This window comes from Pochonia chlamydosporia, chromosome 3, assembly GCF_001653235.2.
Source record: "Pochonia chlamydosporia 170 chromosome 3, whole genome shotgun sequence".
In the NCBI taxonomy this organism is placed as follows: domain Eukaryota; kingdom Fungi; phylum Ascomycota; class Sordariomycetes; order Hypocreales; family Clavicipitaceae; genus Pochonia; species Pochonia chlamydosporia.
Genome location: NC_035792.1, coordinates 2,560,373 through 2,580,192, shown reverse-complemented (window position 1 = coordinate 2,580,192; position 19,820 = coordinate 2,560,373). Strand labels below are relative to the sequence as shown.

General features: G+C 51.6%; 5 protein-coding genes across 5 annotated transcripts; 2 read left to right on the top strand and 3 right to left on the bottom strand.

Annotated features, from left to right (window-relative positions):
- Positions 1–1,653: 1,653 nt before the first annotated feature.
- On the top strand, positions 1,654–4,897 carry VFPPC_04623 (ER glycosyl hydrolase (Edem); the record flags this gene model as incomplete). Its single annotated transcript, XM_018283952.1, has 2 exons — positions 1,654–1,809; positions 1,871–4,897. The coding sequence occupies 2 exons, from the start codon at positions 1,654–1,656 to the stop codon at positions 4,895–4,897; spliced, it is 3,183 nt and encodes a 1,060-aa protein (XP_018145241.1).
- Positions 4,898–5,717: 820 nt separating this feature from the next.
- On the bottom strand, positions 5,718–6,455 carry VFPPC_04622 (adenine phosphoribosyltransferase; the record flags this gene model as incomplete). The annotated part of the gene is made up of 2 exons (XM_018283951.1): positions 5,718–5,863; positions 5,933–6,455. The coding sequence occupies 2 exons, from the start codon at positions 6,453–6,455 to the stop codon at positions 5,718–5,720; spliced, it is 669 nt and encodes a 222-aa protein (XP_018145240.1).
- A 4,633-nt stretch (positions 6,456–11,088) lies between these two features.
- Positions 11,089–13,157, bottom strand: VFPPC_04621 (MFS_1 like family domain-containing protein; the record flags this gene model as incomplete). The annotated part of the gene is made up of 3 exons (XM_018283950.1): positions 11,089–11,656; positions 11,783–12,675; positions 12,756–13,157. The coding sequence occupies 3 exons, from the start codon at positions 13,155–13,157 to the stop codon at positions 11,089–11,091; spliced, it is 1,863 nt and encodes a 620-aa protein (XP_018145239.1).
- A 964-nt stretch (positions 13,158–14,121) lies between these two features.
- On the bottom strand, positions 14,122–15,549 carry VFPPC_13673 (peroxisome biosynthesis protein (Peroxin-2); the record flags this gene model as incomplete). The annotated part of the gene is made up of 1 exon (XM_018291447.1): positions 14,122–15,549. The coding sequence occupies one exon, from the start codon at positions 15,547–15,549 to the stop codon at positions 14,122–14,124; it is 1,428 nt and encodes a 475-aa protein (XP_018145238.1).
- A 1,534-nt stretch (positions 15,550–17,083) lies between these two features.
- Positions 17,084–18,964, top strand: VFPPC_04620 (hypothetical protein; the record flags this gene model as incomplete). Its single annotated transcript, XM_018283949.1, has 1 exon — positions 17,084–18,964. The coding sequence occupies one exon, from the start codon at positions 17,084–17,086 to the stop codon at positions 18,962–18,964; it is 1,881 nt and encodes a 626-aa protein (XP_018145237.1).
- Between the last annotated feature and the right edge of the window lie 856 nt (positions 18,965–19,820).

Genomic DNA, 19,820 nt, shown 5'->3' with positions numbered 1-19,820 from the left:
TTCGTCAAACTTGCTGGAGACACAGTCTTGCAAGTATGCCTCAATAGAGCCAGAGGGTATGCATTGCGACAACATAAACAATCGCACTATATGTAAGGTGTCTGTTGAAGCAAAGGAAGGGCATTGCCTATACTGTCTTTACTTACTGGTTCATCCATTTGCCAGACTTCGTGAATAGCCTATTCCAGTTTGTGAAGCCATATACAGAAAAGGTATAACTGCTTCACAACTTATCGTCGCATTCCAGAAACGCCTTATCAGCGGGTACAATGTATCAACGCTCGATCAAGATACGAACCGGCTGTGATAAAACCACCATAGCAGGTCACGCTATGTTGCGCGGCCAACCGTTTATAAAGCTGTAAACTTGTTGTATAGCTCATAATGTACAGCAACAGGGACAAGCGGGAATCGTACTCGGTATCCGTTGCCATTGCTGAGGTTGAGTTGAAGGGCATACGGTCAATATCTTCACCGTGAGTCTGGAAAGTCGATGAAGAACTTGTTCAACTCTAATCACTTGCCATAATTTGGAATTCAACGGGCTTTCGGGTTATCTTTTTAGATAATAGTCGCGTAAATATGGTCTCAAATACGAGTGTTCCGGCTATTGCTGCTGTGGAACTCAAGTATTCTGCGGAACCAGGACAGCAAATACATACAACTGCACTTTTCTGCCTTGGTTGGCCGTAGGACAGCCATAATGAAGCTACTGTCACGCGAAATGGATTATTGTCGTCAACAAACGGCAGTGTACGTAGTAAGAGGTAGACAAAACATACGATGAAAGTGCACTCAATTGCTAGTGATTGGGGTATGCTGGCACATAAAAGTAGATATGGCAGAATTATAGCTTGTGTTATCTTTGGGAGCTAACTAAAGGCATTTCTCTTGAAGCTGTTGTTCGGTCCTGTTCAATCTTGCGTATAATGTCGGTGCAATGACTAATTGTAACCGTGATGCGGACTTGGTAATGCATGGCAACATGAACACAGGGACGCTTAATCTTTTGATAAGGAGAGTTTAGGCAGCTTATCGACGAATTATGGAATAACCATAAGGTTTGGACTGACACTTGCGCGTGGCCAGCGAAAGTTTTATGCTGGAACTTACTCTAAGGACGAAAACTAGTCCAACACCGGGTAGTTAATACAATTGACGTACACTGTCAATGGAAAGGAAAACACAAAGCCATGCTTTGATCACAATACGTTTGTTCAAGCCTTTCGTTTTAAGTGACCCAGTTGACAAGCCAGAGCAAACATTTTGTTCCATGTTTGTAGAATCGGCAAAAACTTGTGGAAACACTACCGGGTAGTTGAAACTTGACACAGAAAGTTCAGCAGCCACATACCCGCCGCGCCACATTCGGACCAACTACGACTATTCTGTGGCGTTTCAGATGATGACAACAGTCAAGTTGGAACTTACAACTACACCTGCTTGGATACCAACGGTTCCAGCGACAACAACTGTTGACGCACGATATCGTGCAGATGGGGGAGAATACATCTTCACCCCCATAGGTCTGCTTAGCTTTGGCAGCAGTTGCCGTTGCTAGCGACAAATATACGTCGTCTTCGGTCGAGGACTGCACTTTCGCCACCGGAGCACACGACAATCGCCGATTACCTCATGACGATCTAGGACAGGATGTTTGCCGTTGCGCTCTGGTTGGTATGCGCCTTGCTACCATGGGAAGCGACGTCAATGCGGGCGGACCACCTGGCGCAACTGCGCCAGGAAACGGTTGACATGTTCTATCACGGATACAGCAATTACATGAAGCATGCTTTCCCAGAAGATGAGGTATGAGCTCGATAGAGGTCGCATTGCCAAAGCATCGGCTAATACTATTGTTTTTGAACAGTTGAGGCCACTTACATGTGGTGCCTTGACTCGAGATCGCAATGACCCAACCCGAATAGAGTTAAACGACGCCCTCGGCAACTATTCCCTGACCCTGATCGATAGCTTATCAACGCTCGCGATATTGGCAGGTGGCCCGCAGGATGGCTCCTATACTGGTCCTCAAGCTCTCAGCGATTTTCAAGACGGGGTTGCCCAGTTTGTTCATTACTATGGCGATGGCAGAGCTGGTCCATCTGGGATCGGGGCACGTGCCAGGGGATTCGACCTCGATAGCAAAGTCCAGGTGTTCGAGACGGTGATTAGAGGGCTGGGTGGTCTTCTGAGTGCGCATTTGTTTGCCATTGGAGAGCTTCCTATCCTAGGATACGATCCGAAACCTTCAACGGCCCCCGAAAACGAGGACCCGCTGGAGCTCGCTCCAATTCCATGGCCAAATGGACTTAAATACGACGGCCAGTTGCTGAGACTTGCTCTCGATCTCGCAGAAAGGCTGTTGCCAGCGTTCTACACCCAGACTGGAATCCCATACCCTAGGGTGAATCTTCGTTATGGTATTCCTTTTTATGTCAACTCGCCGCTCAACAGGGGACCGGAGGAGTTGAAAGATGAAGAAGGGCGGGTAGAAATCACGGAAACTTGCAGTGCAGGCGCCGGCAGCTTGACACTGGAGTTTACGGTTCTCAGCCGCTTATCCGGTGATCCAAGATTCGAGCATGCGGCCAAGAGAGCTTTTTGGGAAGTTTGGCGACGAAGGAGTGAAATTGGCTTAATTGGTAACGGCATCGACGCAGAGCAAGGATTTTGGATTGGCCCTCACTCGGGTATTGGCGCGGGCATGGACAGTTTCTTCGAATATGCATTCAAGAGCCATGTTCTGCTCTCTGGCCAAGACATGCCCAATGCGACCATGTCTCGAAAGCAAAGCACGACAAATTGGTTGGATCCGAATTCTCTTCATGACCCTTTACCGCGTGAAATGCACTCGTCTGATGCTTTTCTGCAGGCGTGGCACCAGGCACATGCGTCTGTGAAGCGACACATTTACACAGACAGAAGCCACTTTCCTTATTATTCCAATTCTCACAGGGCCACGGGTCAGCCGTACACCATGTGGATTGACAGCCTCGGCGCGTTTTATCCTGGTCTTTTGGCTCTGGCTGGTGAAGTTGATGAAGCTATTGAGGCAAATCTTGTGTACACGGCGCTGTGGACAAGATATTCGGCTTTGCCTGAGCGCTGGTCTATTCGGGAGAACAATGTCGAGCCAGGGATTGGTTGGTGGCCCGGGCGACCAGAATTCATAGAGTCAACGTACCACATCTATCGTGCGACCAAAGACCCCTGGTATCTCCACGTTGGTGAAATGGTGCTGAAGGACATACGCCGTCGGTGTTACGCACCTTGTGGTTGGGCGGGGTTGCAAGATGTTCGCACTGGAGAGAAGCAAAACCGCATGGAGAGTTTCTTCCTCGGCGAGACTACCAAGTACATGTATCTCTTGTTTGACCCAGACCATCCTCTGAACAACCTCGATGCAGCGTACGTCTTTACCACTGAAGGGCATCCTCTCGTCATACCGAAGCAGAAGAATAGCAACCTCGGCCGCTCAAGGACGCCAGCTAGCAACTCGAAAGAGGTATCAGTCTCCAGCTACCACAAGGAGAACTTTACCAATACCTGCCCGGCTCCTCCGCCGGTAGCTGATCCCCTGACGGGATCTTCCACCGCCTCCAGACCAGATTTGTTCAGCGTATCCCGGTTCACAAATCTCTACAACACGCCAAACCTTCAAGGACCTGTTGAGGAAGTTCTGGTACACGACGAGAAGAAGGGTTTAGTCACCAAATACCGTGCCACATCCAACCACACCATCTTTCCATGGACGCTTCCTCCCACCATGCTCCCAGCAAACGGGACCTGCGCTGCTCCGCCTCAACGCGTCATATCAGCAATCGAGTTCCCAGCCACCGATGCTACAAGCTCGCTGATTTCGAGATTCGGCGCCTCTCTTGCATGGCATAGCTACCTTGGCCCTACAGTCAAGAATCTCGAGGGTCTTCGGCTACAGCTCGAGCGAGAATTCAGCGATTCCCGTGGCGAATATATCTGGAAGATAACCCATGTGGGCAACACCCAGCTTGGCCGTCACGAAACAGTCTTTTTCCACGGAGAGCATGTCCGCCACCTCAAGGACGATGCATTTACCTGTTTGCGACGCAAAGACGTGGTTGATGTTGAACTCCTCGTTGAGGTGCCGCGCCCGCCAAATTCCACCTCGTCCGCCACCCCTGAAAATACCAGCTCACCATCGCCATCATCATCATCACCATCCGCCTTTCTCTCCAGCAACAGCAGCCCTGACCTCGACGACGCCGATCTGGGCGTCTTCCCGTCCGAGTCTCTATTCAAGAACCTCCTACGGGCAGTGACCTCCGTTTTCGATCCCGCAGAAACAGATACCCCCGAGTCAGAACCGCACGACTCCATGTCCGCAGCATTTTACACCTGGCAGGCATATACTTCCGTCGGTGCCGGATCCTACCCCGTCCCCTCAATCCTCGATACCCCTATCCCCGGTGGACCGACATACAACTCGGCCGACCCCCTGGCGAACTTCCCCTGGAAAGCAATCTACATAGCTGACCAGGCCTGCTCCAGCCCTCTCCCGGAATCCGCATCCAGAGACCACCAAATCATCATCGTAAGGCGAGGCGGTTGCTCCTTCAGCGAAAAGGTAGCAAACATACCGGCCTTTGTGCCGCGCCGAGACGCTCTACAGCTGGTAATCGTTGTAGATGAAGCCGATGAGCGTGGTCGGCACAAGGACGAGCTACCTCGGCCGTTGCTGGAAGCGGAACAACTCACGCCAAAGGGGATGAAGAGACTACATGGTGTGCCGTTGGTGCTGATGCGCGTTGGACGAGGAGAATACGACTTGTTTGGAAATGCGCTGGCTGTCGGCATGAGGAGGAAGTACACCATTGTGAGTCAGGGACTTATTATTGACAATGCGGTGGTGTTATAGGCGGATGTAAAACATCACTACATGCATGACATGACGGTTTTGGAAATGAAACATGACATATGAGGCACGTACATAGTTGAATCAGCAAAGGGGTTTGTTTGCAAGATTATTGAACATACATACAAGAGAACATGACTACGAGAGTAGATATCTCTCTCTGAGTAGCATTTGGCAGAGAAGCGTTTGAATTATTCTTGCTAGAAATCACAATGTTTTTATGAGGTTAGATACAAGCGTTTGGTTGTTATTTAGGTTCCACCACCAAAGAAATCTATCAATCAAGAATCAAGTCGAAAGAAGCCATAATTTCTCATTCATGTGTTGAACCGCCACTTCAGATTGTCGGATGCACTAGTCGTTGTATTAATGACAAACTTTCATCTGTTCGTCTAATCTTGCTGCCTGTCAGCCTTTGAGTCGTCGTATCCGAAGCCGGATCAAAGGCGTGCTCGGACGTTTCCAACCAGGTTTGCAGCCTCTTGAACTAATTTCGTCTATACCAAATCGAGAAAAAAAATTATAGAAAACAAAAAACATGAAGCCACCCAGCGTGAAGTAAAGAAGAAGAAGAAGAAAAGTGGAAAAGTGGAAAAACTTTTTTTTATGTAAAACATATTCCCAAACGCCATTGGTTTAGGTTTAAGAAGTATCGAGGTCGCATTCATGAATAGGTTGAAATTTCGCAACTCGTTCCACATTTCGATAGAGAGATGTCGCCATTATTCGTGCCTGTATTCAATTCTTCGCCAGCTCCGCCTTTAAAGACGGAGAAATTAATGTGTTGATATCTGGGGGGGAAGAGCCGTGGAAGAGCGCTCTTCTAAGCCTCTTCGAGAAGGATGGTTGTAGGAGCCGCGCCGAGCTTGTCACGGCCGTTGAGACCGGGAATTTCGAGAATGAACAGGTACCCAAGGACTTGGCCCTTGAGTTGGGTTACAAGATCAGCTGCCGCCTTAGCCGAGCCACCTAGAAGGAATATTTGTTAGTCTCTTTGGTTCGGTTTTGACAATTCATGGTCCTGGTTGGAGATCGTACCAGTTGCAATGATATCGTCCACAATAAGGACCTTCTGTCCCTCCTTGATGGCATCCTCCTGCATTTGGAACAAATCCTTGCCGTACTCCTTCACATATTCGGCAGTGACGCAAGGGCCGGGAAGCTTGCCCTTCTTGCGGACGGCGGCAAAGCCGACACCGAGGCGCAAAGCAAGGCCAGGACCAAAAAGGAAGCCACGGGCATCAAGGCCAACAATGATATCGGGCTTTACGTTGTTAAAGGTCTGAGAAATCTGCAGCTCGAGGGCGGAAACGAGGGTAGCGTGGGCTTCGGGATTGGCGAACAAGGGCATGATATCAACGAAGTCAATGCCAGGAATAGGGAAGTCGGGGAACTGGCGAAGGGTCTTGCGCAGGCTTATCTTTGCACTGGCGAGTTGGGAGGCGGCGGAGGAGGCGGCGGCGGGCTGTCGTCCCGAGGCATCTTGGGCAGCTGAAGAAGCGGTTGTCTGGATATTGGACGACAGGTCTGATGTGTGGTCTGGGGGAGGGGGCCCGGTCATTGTGAGGCGGGGGAAAGAATAAAAGGAAAGGAAAGGAGAGGAGAGGAGAGGAGGAGAGGAGGAAAAGGGAAGCAGAGCAGGCAGGTGTCAGAATCACGCAGTCGGAGGGTGAAAGGGTAAAGTAAGAAAAAAGACAGCTCAGCAAGGCAGAGGAGCGGACGAACGAAGGATGGTCTGGGAGGTGTGTGAATTTTCAGCGGGCTGGCAAAAAGCACACCGGAGCAGACCACAACTGCAAGCTGGGCTGGGCTGGGTTGCGCTTGGCTGGGCTCATCAACGAGCCTGCCTGGACTTGACTGGATTGATTAACATGGCTGCCAGGCTGGGATCAATTTGGTCCATGTCCGTCTACCTACTTGTAGTACTTGACCAGATCAGACTCTACAGGTCAAAGGTACCACTCGTGCTAGTACTGCTGGTAACTGCCCAGGACCTGGCTGCAACATGTCTGGTCTGGTCTGGTCAAGTCAAGTTTGGTTCCCCGGTGCAAGGCGGGCAGCACCAGACAGGAAAGCCGCAGCAGAGCACGCATTAGGGAAGGAGTGGCCCAGTGCACAGCAGGAGCCAGCCAGCTGTCAGCCAGCCGCGAGCCTAGCTTAACTGTGATGGGCTCTGGCTCTGGCTCTGATTGACTGAGTGTCTGTCTGATTGATTTTCAGTGTTGACTGCGACTGCGACTGCGACGGGGCCTGCTGCGTGGTGCCTTCCCAAACGTCAATATCAGGGTGCCATGCCACCCGCCGCCGGCCAGGCGCAACCTAGAGCAGAGCAGGGCTCTGGGAGGGGTGGTGGGGGCACAACATTGGAAGGGAAGGAGGGGGAGGGGAACCAGCGGCTGCTCATCCCAACTCGGGCAGGAACCACCTAGGACAACACGGAAGAAAAAAAAATATTTGCACTGCTCCTGCCCCAAGCACACAACGCAATCAGCAACACCAGACACATTTGGCATGACAAGGCAGAAGCAACCAGAGAAGACCCCATCCCCTTCAAACGGCAACGTGGGCCACACCAGGCCGCAACAGGCCACACCGGGCCAGGCCACCCGCAGCAGCTGTTGAAAGTCGGTGTGCATTTTTCGGACCTTTTTTCCTTTTGACTTTTTGGCATTTGGTACAGTATTGGCATTGGCACAACGTATCACATCATTCCTTCAGTCGTCTTCCCTTCACAGTATGGATCATTATGCCTTGATGATACACACTATCAATTATATACTGTGCCAAAAATAGCCCGTCACAACAATTGTCAATGTTGCCATGGCACACGGCTCAATTATGAGCAATCAAAGGGCCCGCCCCAGTTGCAACCAAAGGGCCAGAAGAGTAACCTGAATCTGTGCCCAAATGGCTCAAATGCCCGTCGACCAGGACCCTGTTCAGAACTGGTACATCAAGGTCAGGTACTCAAGTACTGTTACAACTCTCAACTATTACGAACTCAGGCGTGGCCTGGTCCAGGTTTAAATTAAGTACTGTGTACTGCGTACCTGATTCCGGCAATCACACCAGACCAGACTTTTGCTTCTCGCCGCCGAGTCTCAACTTTTGCCATGGCATCCGGTCTGGCAGTAACATGCTGCTTGTTCTGTGCAACACTTCAAGTCTCGGCCTGCAAGCGCGCGCATTCGACGCCCCATGCACCCATATAGCTCAATTGTCCATTGACTGTACAGTATCAAATGTCTGGTCTTTCGGCTGGTTCTATCTACCTAGGTACCTATATGGCCCCTCGAGTACTTGTTTGCTGCTTGGACAGTCTAGCCTCTCGGTCTTCCGCGGTAGCACGTGTGTAAGCTTGTGAACCAGACTTCATCTTGGCATACGATCAAGGTCTTGTAAGTTTCCTGGGAACATGTCTTGGTCGTCATCCATCCTCGTTTTTGCCGACAAGCAACAGGTCATACAATACTTCACGACCACAGCTGTGACTCAACATGGCAGCTCTCCCCGCTGCATCATTACATCTATCCCCGGACGCGAAACATACTCCGTACAATGCACCTACATAAGAGTGGACTGCAACCTTGTGGGCTGAGACACAAAGAAAGAGCCAATGGTTCAATCCAGGCCTCAGTCGGGCAAAGTCCACTTATTGCTACTCGCTCAGTGCCTCGACCCAGCAATGTAAGGATGTGGAGATGGACAGGGAACCACCAGCCCGGACAAGATGGCCGACGCAACTGCAACCATTGAAAAACTGACTGAAGCAAGTGCCTGGCTCCATTGGCAGCCATCATGGCCTAGCACGGACGCAAGCCACGGTCGAAATTTCCTGAACAAATGGCATGCTTTCCACTACCCAGGTGGGAGTCATTCCGGCCCGGATTCTGGCTGTCCACATCCTCTCTCTTTACGTTGTGCAATAGACCCGAAACGAGGGCCAAAAGTGCTTTGTCCGGCTTTGATGCTCCCACGTAAGACCGGAAGAAAGCAATGTAATACCGCCCAGCAAACAATCAAAGAAATAAAAAAAAAGACGGCCCGCGGACCCGGTTAGTATTGTATGTATGGTGGTCTCCCTCTTCCGATCGGTCCGGAGCGAATTGCGAAACGCATTGTCCCTCTTAACCGCATGTTTAGGGAAATGTCGCACAACCAGTCGATTCCTTTCCACCAGACACCCTCCAAAGAGCTTGCGGCATTCCACATTGTCCCGCCTTGAGGCAGGCACTTCGCGTTGCATATCTTTTGCGGTGGAGTGCGCTCCAATTAAAACAGGGACTTGATAGCTTGACTGGGTGTACACCGAGTGGTGCGTTATTGTTCGTATATTATGACAACAATGGCGTGAGCCTCGAGCAGTTCATTGACTGGCCCAGCAAGGTATGAAATCGGGTGCGATAAGTTGAGGTGCGCCAGTCCAGCACATCCAGGAGAAAAGAGCTTTCCGAGATCCCCAGACATGATATGGATGGAAAACCAGAAGCGGCGGTGACGATGAATATCATACCGCTTCCTCAAAAGACCACCCACTAACTAAAGTACGAGTAATGCACCAGGAAACACGTAGGTGCTGATCCTCTGATTCACTAGACGAGGCATTTACCATGTCCCATGGCAAACATGGGTGCTTGCACTAAATAGATGCCGGAAGCACCAAGGTGCCGCAGGCGGGCCTTGCCGACTAAGCTAGCAACCATGTTACGGAGTAGATGTTAGGGATTCGTCCTGTCTGGTCTGTCTGGTTCCATTTGAACCCATATTGATCTGGCTTCTCAACTTTGATGTATTCGAGTCGCAGGCACAACTGCTTCAGCCCCACGGGCTGGAAGCGTAAGTGGCATGTTCACGGATCTGCCTTTTAGCCATGGCTGGCACCCTGCTGAGCGTTACTCGTGTCGATGCATATTTTCAAACATGAATGGGCCCGTGTTGACAAAAGTCAAAGGCTCTAGATTCGGCATTGCATCGTGTCAACGAGAGCCACAAGCCTAAATCAGGCAGCTCTGGTCAGTTATCGCCGTTATCAAGATAAGAGCCTGCTCCAGCTCTCCAGCCAAGACAAGATAACATACATACTTAGACCAGACGCTAGCAGTTTATCAGCGTTCATACGAGGTACTGTACTTACAATTGATGATCTACCGATGGTATCTCATATCGACCATACAGCATTCTCCATCTCCAGCACTGAGCAACAACACGCTACCACTTCAACCTCACAGAAACATGAGAATCCAACAAATGCCACACAATACCAACCAAACACAACAGCACAAAGGCAGCACGGAATCACAAAGATTCTTTCGTCTCAAATCACTCCACCCTGCCCACCCATGATCCAAGCCCATCCTTCAGCCCTCCACTCCCAGCACAACTCTCACCGAAACCACCACGACCAAAAGCTCCCCCTCCCTCCAAGTGCCTCGATGCTTCCTTCTTCTCTGCAATGCCACGCTGCGGGGAACAGGGAGACAACAGCTCAAGCCTCGTTGATGTGCAACGTGCAGCGCATATGGTGTGGCACGGCGTCATGCAAGCCCCATGCCCGTAGGCAGACACTCTGTCAAGTGTGTGCCTGGCAGTTGGAAAAGTGCTCCTTTGTGTCAAGTATTGTCTCCTTTTTATGAAGGTGCAGTAAATGTAGAATGAACGCCAAGTAATTATTGCACATTGGCTCTCAAGGTATACACACGCTCACTTGCTTACTTGCACAACTGCTGGGAAACATTACATCTATTAAGTAGAGGTATCTATCTATGCTTGCTAAAATGCTCCATGGACAAAACCAACCGCCAAGTAAACAAATAAATGGGCTCAGAAACCAGGGGTATCAGTCCGTCATACAGACAGAACAAACAAAACCCACCAACACATCAAGTGCCGATGGCGATCTAAACGAAACCAAAAAAAGAGGTATAAGCCCAACCATTTTGCCATATTCAAAATCAAGACCACAGCGGAAACCAACCCCCCACCCTTCTCTTTTCGAAGTCAAGACCAGTGCCACTAGTTGTAACACGTCAAAAATGGATCAAAAACCCGGGGATATCTGCATCTCCCCCGGACGCGGTACCAGGGAAACACGCCTAACCAACGCCGCATTATGCAAAGCCCAAAAAGAAATAGTGCCACACTCAGCTGTGCCTCCTTCAATGCAGGTAACCCGATTGTCATCGCTGTACTGTACTTCAATGGAATTGTAGACGTATAATAGAAAACAGCATGTTTTGCAAAACATGCAGCATAACCGCCACACAGGTCGGCAGGAGTTCCGGCCACACCGTAAAATCCAACTTGCCCTCTAGCCCAACGTCCACTTGAAAGCAGAGCCTGATGAGCAGCCGTACGGCTAGACTGGCAACCAGCTCGCACGCCCAGGTGATTGATGACGCAGTAAAAGTCAGTTTGAAGTCGTACGGCTCGCCGATTTTTTTGTCGAACGCAAAATACGGATACACGGCTTTGTTGGCGCCGTAGTGCAAAACGGCAACGCTACCTAAGAAGGTAGCCATGGATGAGTTTTCCGCGAGGAATCGGATGAAAACGTTACGCGTTTGAAGTTTCTGGTATGACCCGTAGCTGAGACCGTTCAGACCGAGGACAGTCAGGATGCGGTGAAAGGAGCGCGTCATCATGATGGGCGTGATGACGACGAGGGACGTGGACGAGAGTATTTGGAGGATGAGAAATTGTTGCGGGGAGCGAAGTCGGGCATACAAGGCGCGCACGTAGGTCTGGTAGGTCAGCATAAAGTATCTGTTGCACATTGTGTTAGTTAGACTCAACACGTTTTAAGTGCATATAAAAGCCAAGCCTCTGTCTGCCTAAGCCCAACCAAAACAGCATAAAGGGGGATGGCAGCCAGTGTTTGTAGTTTTATACAGCTCAGGGACCTTGAGAATGACGCACAGCTTAAAGACCCAACTCAGAGGGTAACTTCCGACTCGCTCGCCCTCACGGATACCCAGTACCCAACCCGTCAAAGCATCCAAAAGATGCACCGTGGCAACCCATCCGTAGACATAGACAACCGTCTCTAGATTGTTATGTGGCAGGGTTTGCATATACAGCTCAGCATATGCCTCTCCAATGACATAGACCATGAGTCCGACGAATAATGCAACACAAAACCAGAGAAATCTCACAAAACTTGCCGGTAGCCACCGTCGTCTCACGGCTACTCCTTGTGCACGTAAGGGAGGGTTCACGTGCAGCATATCTGGTTCTAGAATGTCCGAGGAAAAGTTGTTTCGTCGCCGTCGATCCCGTCGTGAAGGCAACGTATCTGGTTCACCAGTCCACCAGGACGTCGTGAAAATACGTTGGGTTTCAGACAATGAGTGCCGCAGGCCAATGTGTCTCTCATTAGTCATGAGGATGAGGAAGGCGATGGCGACAGGCGTGGCCATGATGATGAAAGTCCATGAAATCCAAGACGTGTTGTGCATGGTGAGCCAACGCGTCTCGGGTATGTAGTAAATGGGAATAGGCACGGCGATGGACAAGATGGCGATGAGTGAGACGGTCAGTGGGAACCCCAGCGACTTGGGCCACCAGTTGAGGCTATACAAGTTGAAGACCTTGGTGATCCATATCAAGGCCGTGATATTATAAAATCCATAGTAGACGAAGAGAAAGAACCAAAAGTTGACTTCAACTTCGGCAGAGCCGTAGCCCGGGTGCTTTTCTTTCCCGTCCTTTGGGTCGTGGCCAGAACCATTGTCATTGTCTGGTAGGGGGTACTGTGGAAAAGGTACAGCGCACCAGGCAACCGCCTTCACACCTCGTCAGTATAAGTCGAGATATGTAAAATCTGAGACTATTGCAAGCAAAAGAGAGAGAAGAGAGAACTCACCAAAGCAGCCGGCAAAAACACCAGCAATCCATATCTACTCCACCACCGATCAACCGTCCTCTTGACCGCAAGCTGCTTCGGATCCACCCACAAGTCCATGACCCATCCATGCCAAACCTTTTCCCACATGGACACGTCGTCGTCGTAGTCGTCGTCTATCGCATCGTCGTCATCCCCACCAGATAGTTGTGCAGCCACCATGGCGCCGTATCCAACGTGCACGCTGCCCCTGCCATCGCTCAATCCCGATATCCGGTCCGACAGCAACCCAAGCTGGCTGGATCGACGTTGTGTAAGACCGGGTCGCGGAGGTACAGCGCGGAATCGTCCCAGTAAGGGCGATGAGTCGTTTGGTCGGACGCGAGACTCTGTGCCTTGTGTGAACTGGAAAAAGCTGGACATTGGGGCGGTATGAGAAGCCGAGGAGGCGAGACAACCACAACACGCGCGTCAGATGGGCCTGTTGACGCGGGAGCGCAAGGCTCCGTGTGTTTGGTGAAGAAAGGGGTCAAGGACCAGACGGCAGAATGTCTGGGGGGGGCGGTCGTACTGCTGACTTTTTGTGAGGCATATATCTGGCAGGCATGCGTAGAGAATCTGCTTTGACAGAGAGGTGGATTGTGAAGAAGTTGGGTTGATATGGCCCAAAGGGAGAAATCGGGCGTTTGAGGTGGATGGACGGGTGCTCATGCATGTGGCAGGTGCCATGGAGTTGGAGTCGGAGTTGGAGTCCATGTCCAGTCATGTCCAGTCCGGGCCGGCTGGAGATTGGAGACTGGAGGTCCCTGAGATTGATGGACATCGATGGCGCACGGGTGTTGTCCGTTACAGCCCGTCCACTGGCAGCGGTTGATCCAGTGCCTAGTGGGGCCGTTACAGGGCCATGGGCAGGCACCGTGACGCCTGAATCGACCAAACGGGGCTCCACTTGAGCAGTCAACTGCAGATGGTACGAGACGGGGCGAACCGTCACCGCGCAAAGAGCTAACCATGGCTGATTTGGGCACACATGGAGGCGCAGGCAAAGATGGAAGCGTGACTTGACAGTCTGGTGGGATCATCTGATCACGCGATGTGAATACGAATGCAACTCCGACATCTGCACAGAGTAAACCCAAGTTTGAATACCTTTGAGCTTCACACCCATCAGGGTATCTCGTAGTTGTAAAATCTAATGTACATGCAAACCCTTACACTACACTAGCCACCTTTTTCCTTTGCCATTCATTTCGTCATTGGAAATGTCAAACACGTCGCGCTCAACTGCTGCACCGCTCCTCTAGCATCCTCGCCATTGATCTGGGCGCTTGCACACGAGCTTCATGTTGGCTAGCATTACATCACAGCCTCGCACAGTAAGTATGCTTCAATCGCCGGCATCCGAGCCAATATCCGAGCCAATATCAGAACCCTCATCCACAATATCAGACCCCTCGTCGAACCCTTCGTCGAAATCCTCTGCCGAGTTCTCCGCCGACGTCTCCTCCGGTTCCAAATGTTCTCGCACAGGTACTTCCTCCTCCAAAATGCCACCCGTCACATCGTCTGTAAAGGCAACCGTCTTGGTCGACGTCGATCTGAAGGTTGGCACCGCCGGCTCCAGCACGTCTCCGCTCCACGGCTTACACTCCTTGACATGTTCACCACACCGCAAGCATGTCCAGCCCTCGCCCTCCTCTCTCTCCAGTCTCGTGGCTAAGCAGACGAAGCAGTAAATGCATCCGCAGGGAATCGTTTCATAAGGATTGGTGACATCAGTTTGCGCTGAGCCAATGACACCGCTGGAAGCCGCAGCCGCCATGATCTCTGTTTCCGTCGTCGCAGAATCATTTTGATCCTGGTAGCAGATGGCGCAGGTCCGCTCTGGCAAAAAGCTATATTCGCCGTTGGCAGACTTGTCGCCCTCGGTGGCGCCTGTGTTGATAATCTCTTTGGTTTTTCTCCACGTCTTGCTCAGCCATCGTCGCCATTTGTTAATGCCGATTAGGGGCAGGACAAAGAGCAAGAACTCGGTAAAAGCATGCCAAACGAGCTGGCGATTAAGATACTCGAATGAGACTTCTCGGCTGACTTGGCTCGTCGGCGGCGCCAGTCGCATCCTTAATATTCTATCCAGTAGGGTCCTGTAGCGGCCGTGGAGCAGAAACACCAGGAAGGATGCCAATGCGGCAGTGGAATGCATCGTGGTCAATCGCGAAGTCCAACGTGACAAGCGACGGACCTGGGGGCTCGGCTGGTCGTAGCCATCGTCTTGTTCTAGCAGCCAGTCCTCCCATTTTGTCCAGGCATATTTGCCAAACACGGTGACTAGGCCATAAAGGGATTTCTGTAGTGTGGAAGGGGGGGAAAGGACGGGGCCTTGTTTCCTGGCGTCGGTGTATTTTAGATTTTGAAGCGCTGCTCCGTATGTAGCGTCGTGATCCCAAACAGTGAGCTTGAAGAGGGTAGCTCGCAGGGCAAGCAAAATCTCAGCAGACCAGTCGTCGTGCAAATGGCCGCCGCCAAAGTATTTCAGCGCATCGCAAACTTGGTCCTTGAGAAGGTCGACAAGCTCCTCATCGAGCAACTCGGCGTCAACTTGGGCGACTCGGAATGCAGGGCGAGTGCCTTCGCGTGACGAGATGGCATCCCATGCCGGAGAGAGTCTGTTGAAGGGGAAGGGCAGTCGTTGAAGCTGGGCGCTGGCTCGAGAAGCTTCCCGCTGGGCGGCGATTCGAGCTACGGCTTCGGCTTCACGAGCCTGTCGGCGAGCAGCGACTCGCTGTTGGGCTTGAATGAAGCTCGAGTCGGTCATGGGTGCGGCATTGGATGGTCGGCGAGAGGTTGAGAATTGTCGACGGCGTCGATGGTGGCCGACGATGGAAGCTGCGCTGGGCAGCAATGATGTGGGAATGGGTACAGAAAGACTAGAGCGTCAGCCGTGGTCGCATTGGCGATTGATATATCGTTTAAGAAATGCAGAGGCGTGTAGTTCAGGTACGTGGAGAGCCGGTTTGGAGAAGGGCAGGATGGACAGGAAGCTGGAATTGGAGGACGGCAGAGGTTGTGGTTGTGGTTGTGGTTGTGGTTCATAATCACGAGCCGAGGCTTTTGCTTGTGGCTCCGACTGGCGTCAACCGTGACAGCCAGGCAGCTTTCAGTTTGGCTGCAGATTATTTCCCCACCATTCGTGATTGACCTATTGACCTGATCCGGGGCTCCGCGGCTTCGGCAGCAAAAAGTGGTCAACATTGAAATTATAGTGCCGCTTGGTTTGCTATTCAATGTTACTGTTCCCCAACATTTGTGCCAGGCGGGATCTGATGGTGGTACGACTGTAATTTCAACCGTGCTCGGGGATTTAAACGAGAGAGATGCTAGCATCGTCAAGCGAGATCCAGCACAGCGACATCATTACAACAATGTTCCTTCTGGAATTAGGCTTCCCGATTCGTCAGTCTCCGTCCTAAGCTATGGTGCAGCCGTTCATCGTCAAATGCGCACATCACGCGCCAGCATCGTCACCAGGCTGGTTTGGGGAAAGGCGGCGCTTGACCATTCAAGCCATATGCAGATACATGTTTAGCTCCGAAAGAATTCAAGAACAAACTACAGTCTGAATCCACACGGTCATCTAATGCACAAGACACATGGCAATGCACCTGGTTCCTCTCTCTGCCTTGTCCCTTGCAACAAACTCCCGCTGCCAACAATGCAAGAGGCGACATCTGGACATCCAAACCAGGAAAAGGGACCAATGAGCGGCCGCTGCATCACCATCCATCAATAATCCCAGTCATTTCACTTCGATGTCACTCTTTGCCGCCAGGTAGCCAGGCCACCAGATGGCCTTGCAACATACAAGCATCATCATTCATCAAACGACTCGACACTTTGTTCACTCAAACTCCAGTTTCTGCCTGCGCATGCTCTTATTTCCGCCTCATTTTTTATATACCCCTGCGACCTGTGACTCATATATTTTCACCGAAAAAGGCGACAACTATCCAAATCTGGCATTTCCAACTCAAGAATCGGCCAGCCACCTAAATATATATCCAGTAACCCCATCAGCCTCCAGAACCTCTTTCTTCTCTTTGTTGCCACCGCAAACCCCGGACGCGACACGCGCCGGTCCGCATTCAAACTACCTCTCCCAGCGTTTGCATCACATAGCCAAGGACTCGGCACAATATAGCTGTTGCCTAGTCATCGGAATAGCTTCTTGTCGTATTTGCCTAGTTCGACTTCAGGGTTTCATTCACTTGACACACCCTTCACAAGTCACCCAACTCACAGCCTCTCGTCGCATATCTCACAACCAGTGCCGAAAAGACGAAATCAACATCATGTCTTCATCGCGCCGGCGCGGCCGCCGAGGCAAGCCCGCCGACAACACACCACTCGAACCCGAAGGCTCTCTCCCCGTTGACGGGTCATGGCGCATGGTGGAAGGCGAACACGACAGCTTCGACACCACGATACTTCCTTCCATGCAAGATGAAGGCGACGACATACTCGTCCCTCTTTCCAGCGGCCAGCCTTCTTCCGGATTCCCCTCTCAGCTGTCATCACAGGGAAATATGAGCATGGCGTCCGGTTCCGGATCCCAGGACAGCATCCGCGACTTTGTGAAGCACCAGGACGACGACCAAGTCATACTCCGGGAACCATTTCGGCCAAGCATGATCTCACCCACGAACTCAAGACTACACCAGGGCTATCGCACGCCCGATCCGCAGTTTAAAATGCCGCTGGTCGATATTGATGGTTCAAGACGAAGCAGCGGTAACAGCTCTCGCACCATCAGGCCCTTTGGAATGGGAACAAGCTACGAGAATGACGACGAGATCTACCTCCGACGGCGAGGCATCACATCCACAGGTAGCCCTGCAAAAAGAAGAACCCGACGACAAAGGTCATCATACCAAGACGAGCCCCATCAGAAGAGCCCGTCCGGTGGCGTCCGCACAATTGGTAACACTATTGCCGCGTTACTACCCTCCGCCCTCTTGAAAATCCTAGTCTGGGCCGGTGAAATCGTCCTCATCGCCCTCAACTTCGCCAAATACCCCCTAGGACTACTCCTCGCCGCCTACCTCGTCTTCGGCGGCGCCATCATCGTCCAAAACATGGCCACGCGGTCCATCTACTCTGCCATATCCCCGATATGCCGCCTCCCAGGAACGTCCTATCTCAACCTTCCGTTTTGCCCGCCCCCTGGCGCCACCGACTTTGGCAGTTTTAACGCAACGCCCGGTCAGACCGTCGAGTTCGACGACCTCATGGGCGTGCAATCCAAGTTCGAGCAGGTTCTCGAACGAAGCGCGGACGGCGTCTCCCTCCCCTTTGAAATGAAGCGCTCAGAAGCCGCCGTCCGAGATCTGCGAAGTCTCGTCCGCCACAGCGACATCCAAGCCCGCCACGAGCTGGTCCTCGAGTTTGACGGATACATCGAGACAGCACGCTCCGCAGCATCAGACCTGCAAAAGTTCAACACGCACGTCGGCTCGGCGGTCGACGCCGTCATAAGCATCAACCGCTGGACGTCACGCTACATTGACTCCCTGTCCCCAGAAACCGAATCGCCGCCCTCCATGCTCGCCGAGTGGACAAGCTGGATCTTCTACCCCTTCCAACCCGCTGACCAACCGTTCAGCGAGCGCATCATCCTAGACAAGTACATCGAGCACACGGGCCTCGTGTCCGAACGCATTGCCGCTCTCATCCTCGAAGCCCAAGCCGTGCTGCGCCTGCTCACCAAGGCGGAGGACCACCTCAGCATCATCTACGACATCACCTCCCGCACCTCCGCGAGCGTCTCGTCGCGCCGCGAAGAAATCCTCTGGAACATATGGACCCTCGTGGGCGCCAACTCCCGCCGGCTGCAGAACCTGTCGCAGCAGCTCTCCCTCCTGAAGCAAGTGGACTCGCAGCGCTCAACGGCCGTCGACCAGGTCAGCGCTCTTATTCTCGAGCTGGAAGCGATTCAAGCGAATTTGGGGGACTTGCGAGATCGCGTTGCGGAACCTCGGCTTGTGAATGACGCGGGAACGGTACACATACCCCTTAGCGTGCACATTGAGACGATTGACCGCGGTGTCGAGAGACTGCAGGCCGCGAGACGCAGGATTCGCTCTGCTGAGGATGATCGTGTGAGAGATGTCATGGCCAGAGGGGGCCTGAGGAGCGACGAGGATCGTCTGATTGAAAATGGAAAAGGGAAATGATGCCTTGTAATGGATTAATGAATACATGAATTGTTTTGGGTATTAGCCGTTGCGTAGTCCCGGTTGGAAGTATCTGTCATTAGGATAATGTGTATTTAGATTTTCACAGATCACGCGGCATGAGCAATGGAGTTATAGCCGCTAGGCGTATTTTAGAATCAATGGCCTTTACATGTGTGATAAGACCTAGTTACCATGATTCGGAACAGGAATGAATATTCAAGATGTCTGCCTCTATTCACCCCTGGCACTTTGCATTTGGACTGTCTGCGGTGTTACTGGCCGTCACTCCCTGGGCCTGAATGAGGGTACACGAAAATAACATTGAAGCATTACCGCAATGCCCAAGTCATACATCATGCCTCTACTCTGTCCTACAACTTCGGAATGAGGTTAAGCAATAGACTCGGTGAAAGGATGCCACTTCGGCATTAAATATCCCTCATTAATCAGCAGATACTTGCCAGTGAAACAAGGCCACTCCAAAAAAAACATCATACATTTCACTCCAGCGGTAGGCAAAAGGGAGTAAGTCTTCACTCAACGTCAAGTGTCATAAAACACCACTGGTGGCAACTATACCATTTGACTTCATCTATAGCCAATCCGTTCCAGAGATCCAAATCGGTATTGATCAAAATCAGGGTGCATAGTCGTATATACCACACGCATTCCATGTACATCCACTTCTTCGAAACGTCTACCGTCGAGGGAATAAATAGAACAAAGATGCCTCCCCAGAAACGCCTTAATCCGTCCCACCCATGATATCTAACCAAAATATGACCTTGACCTCCATGTTCGACTAGCCCGAAATAAATCCAAAAATTAAACGCCGGTATGATGCATGCCTTTA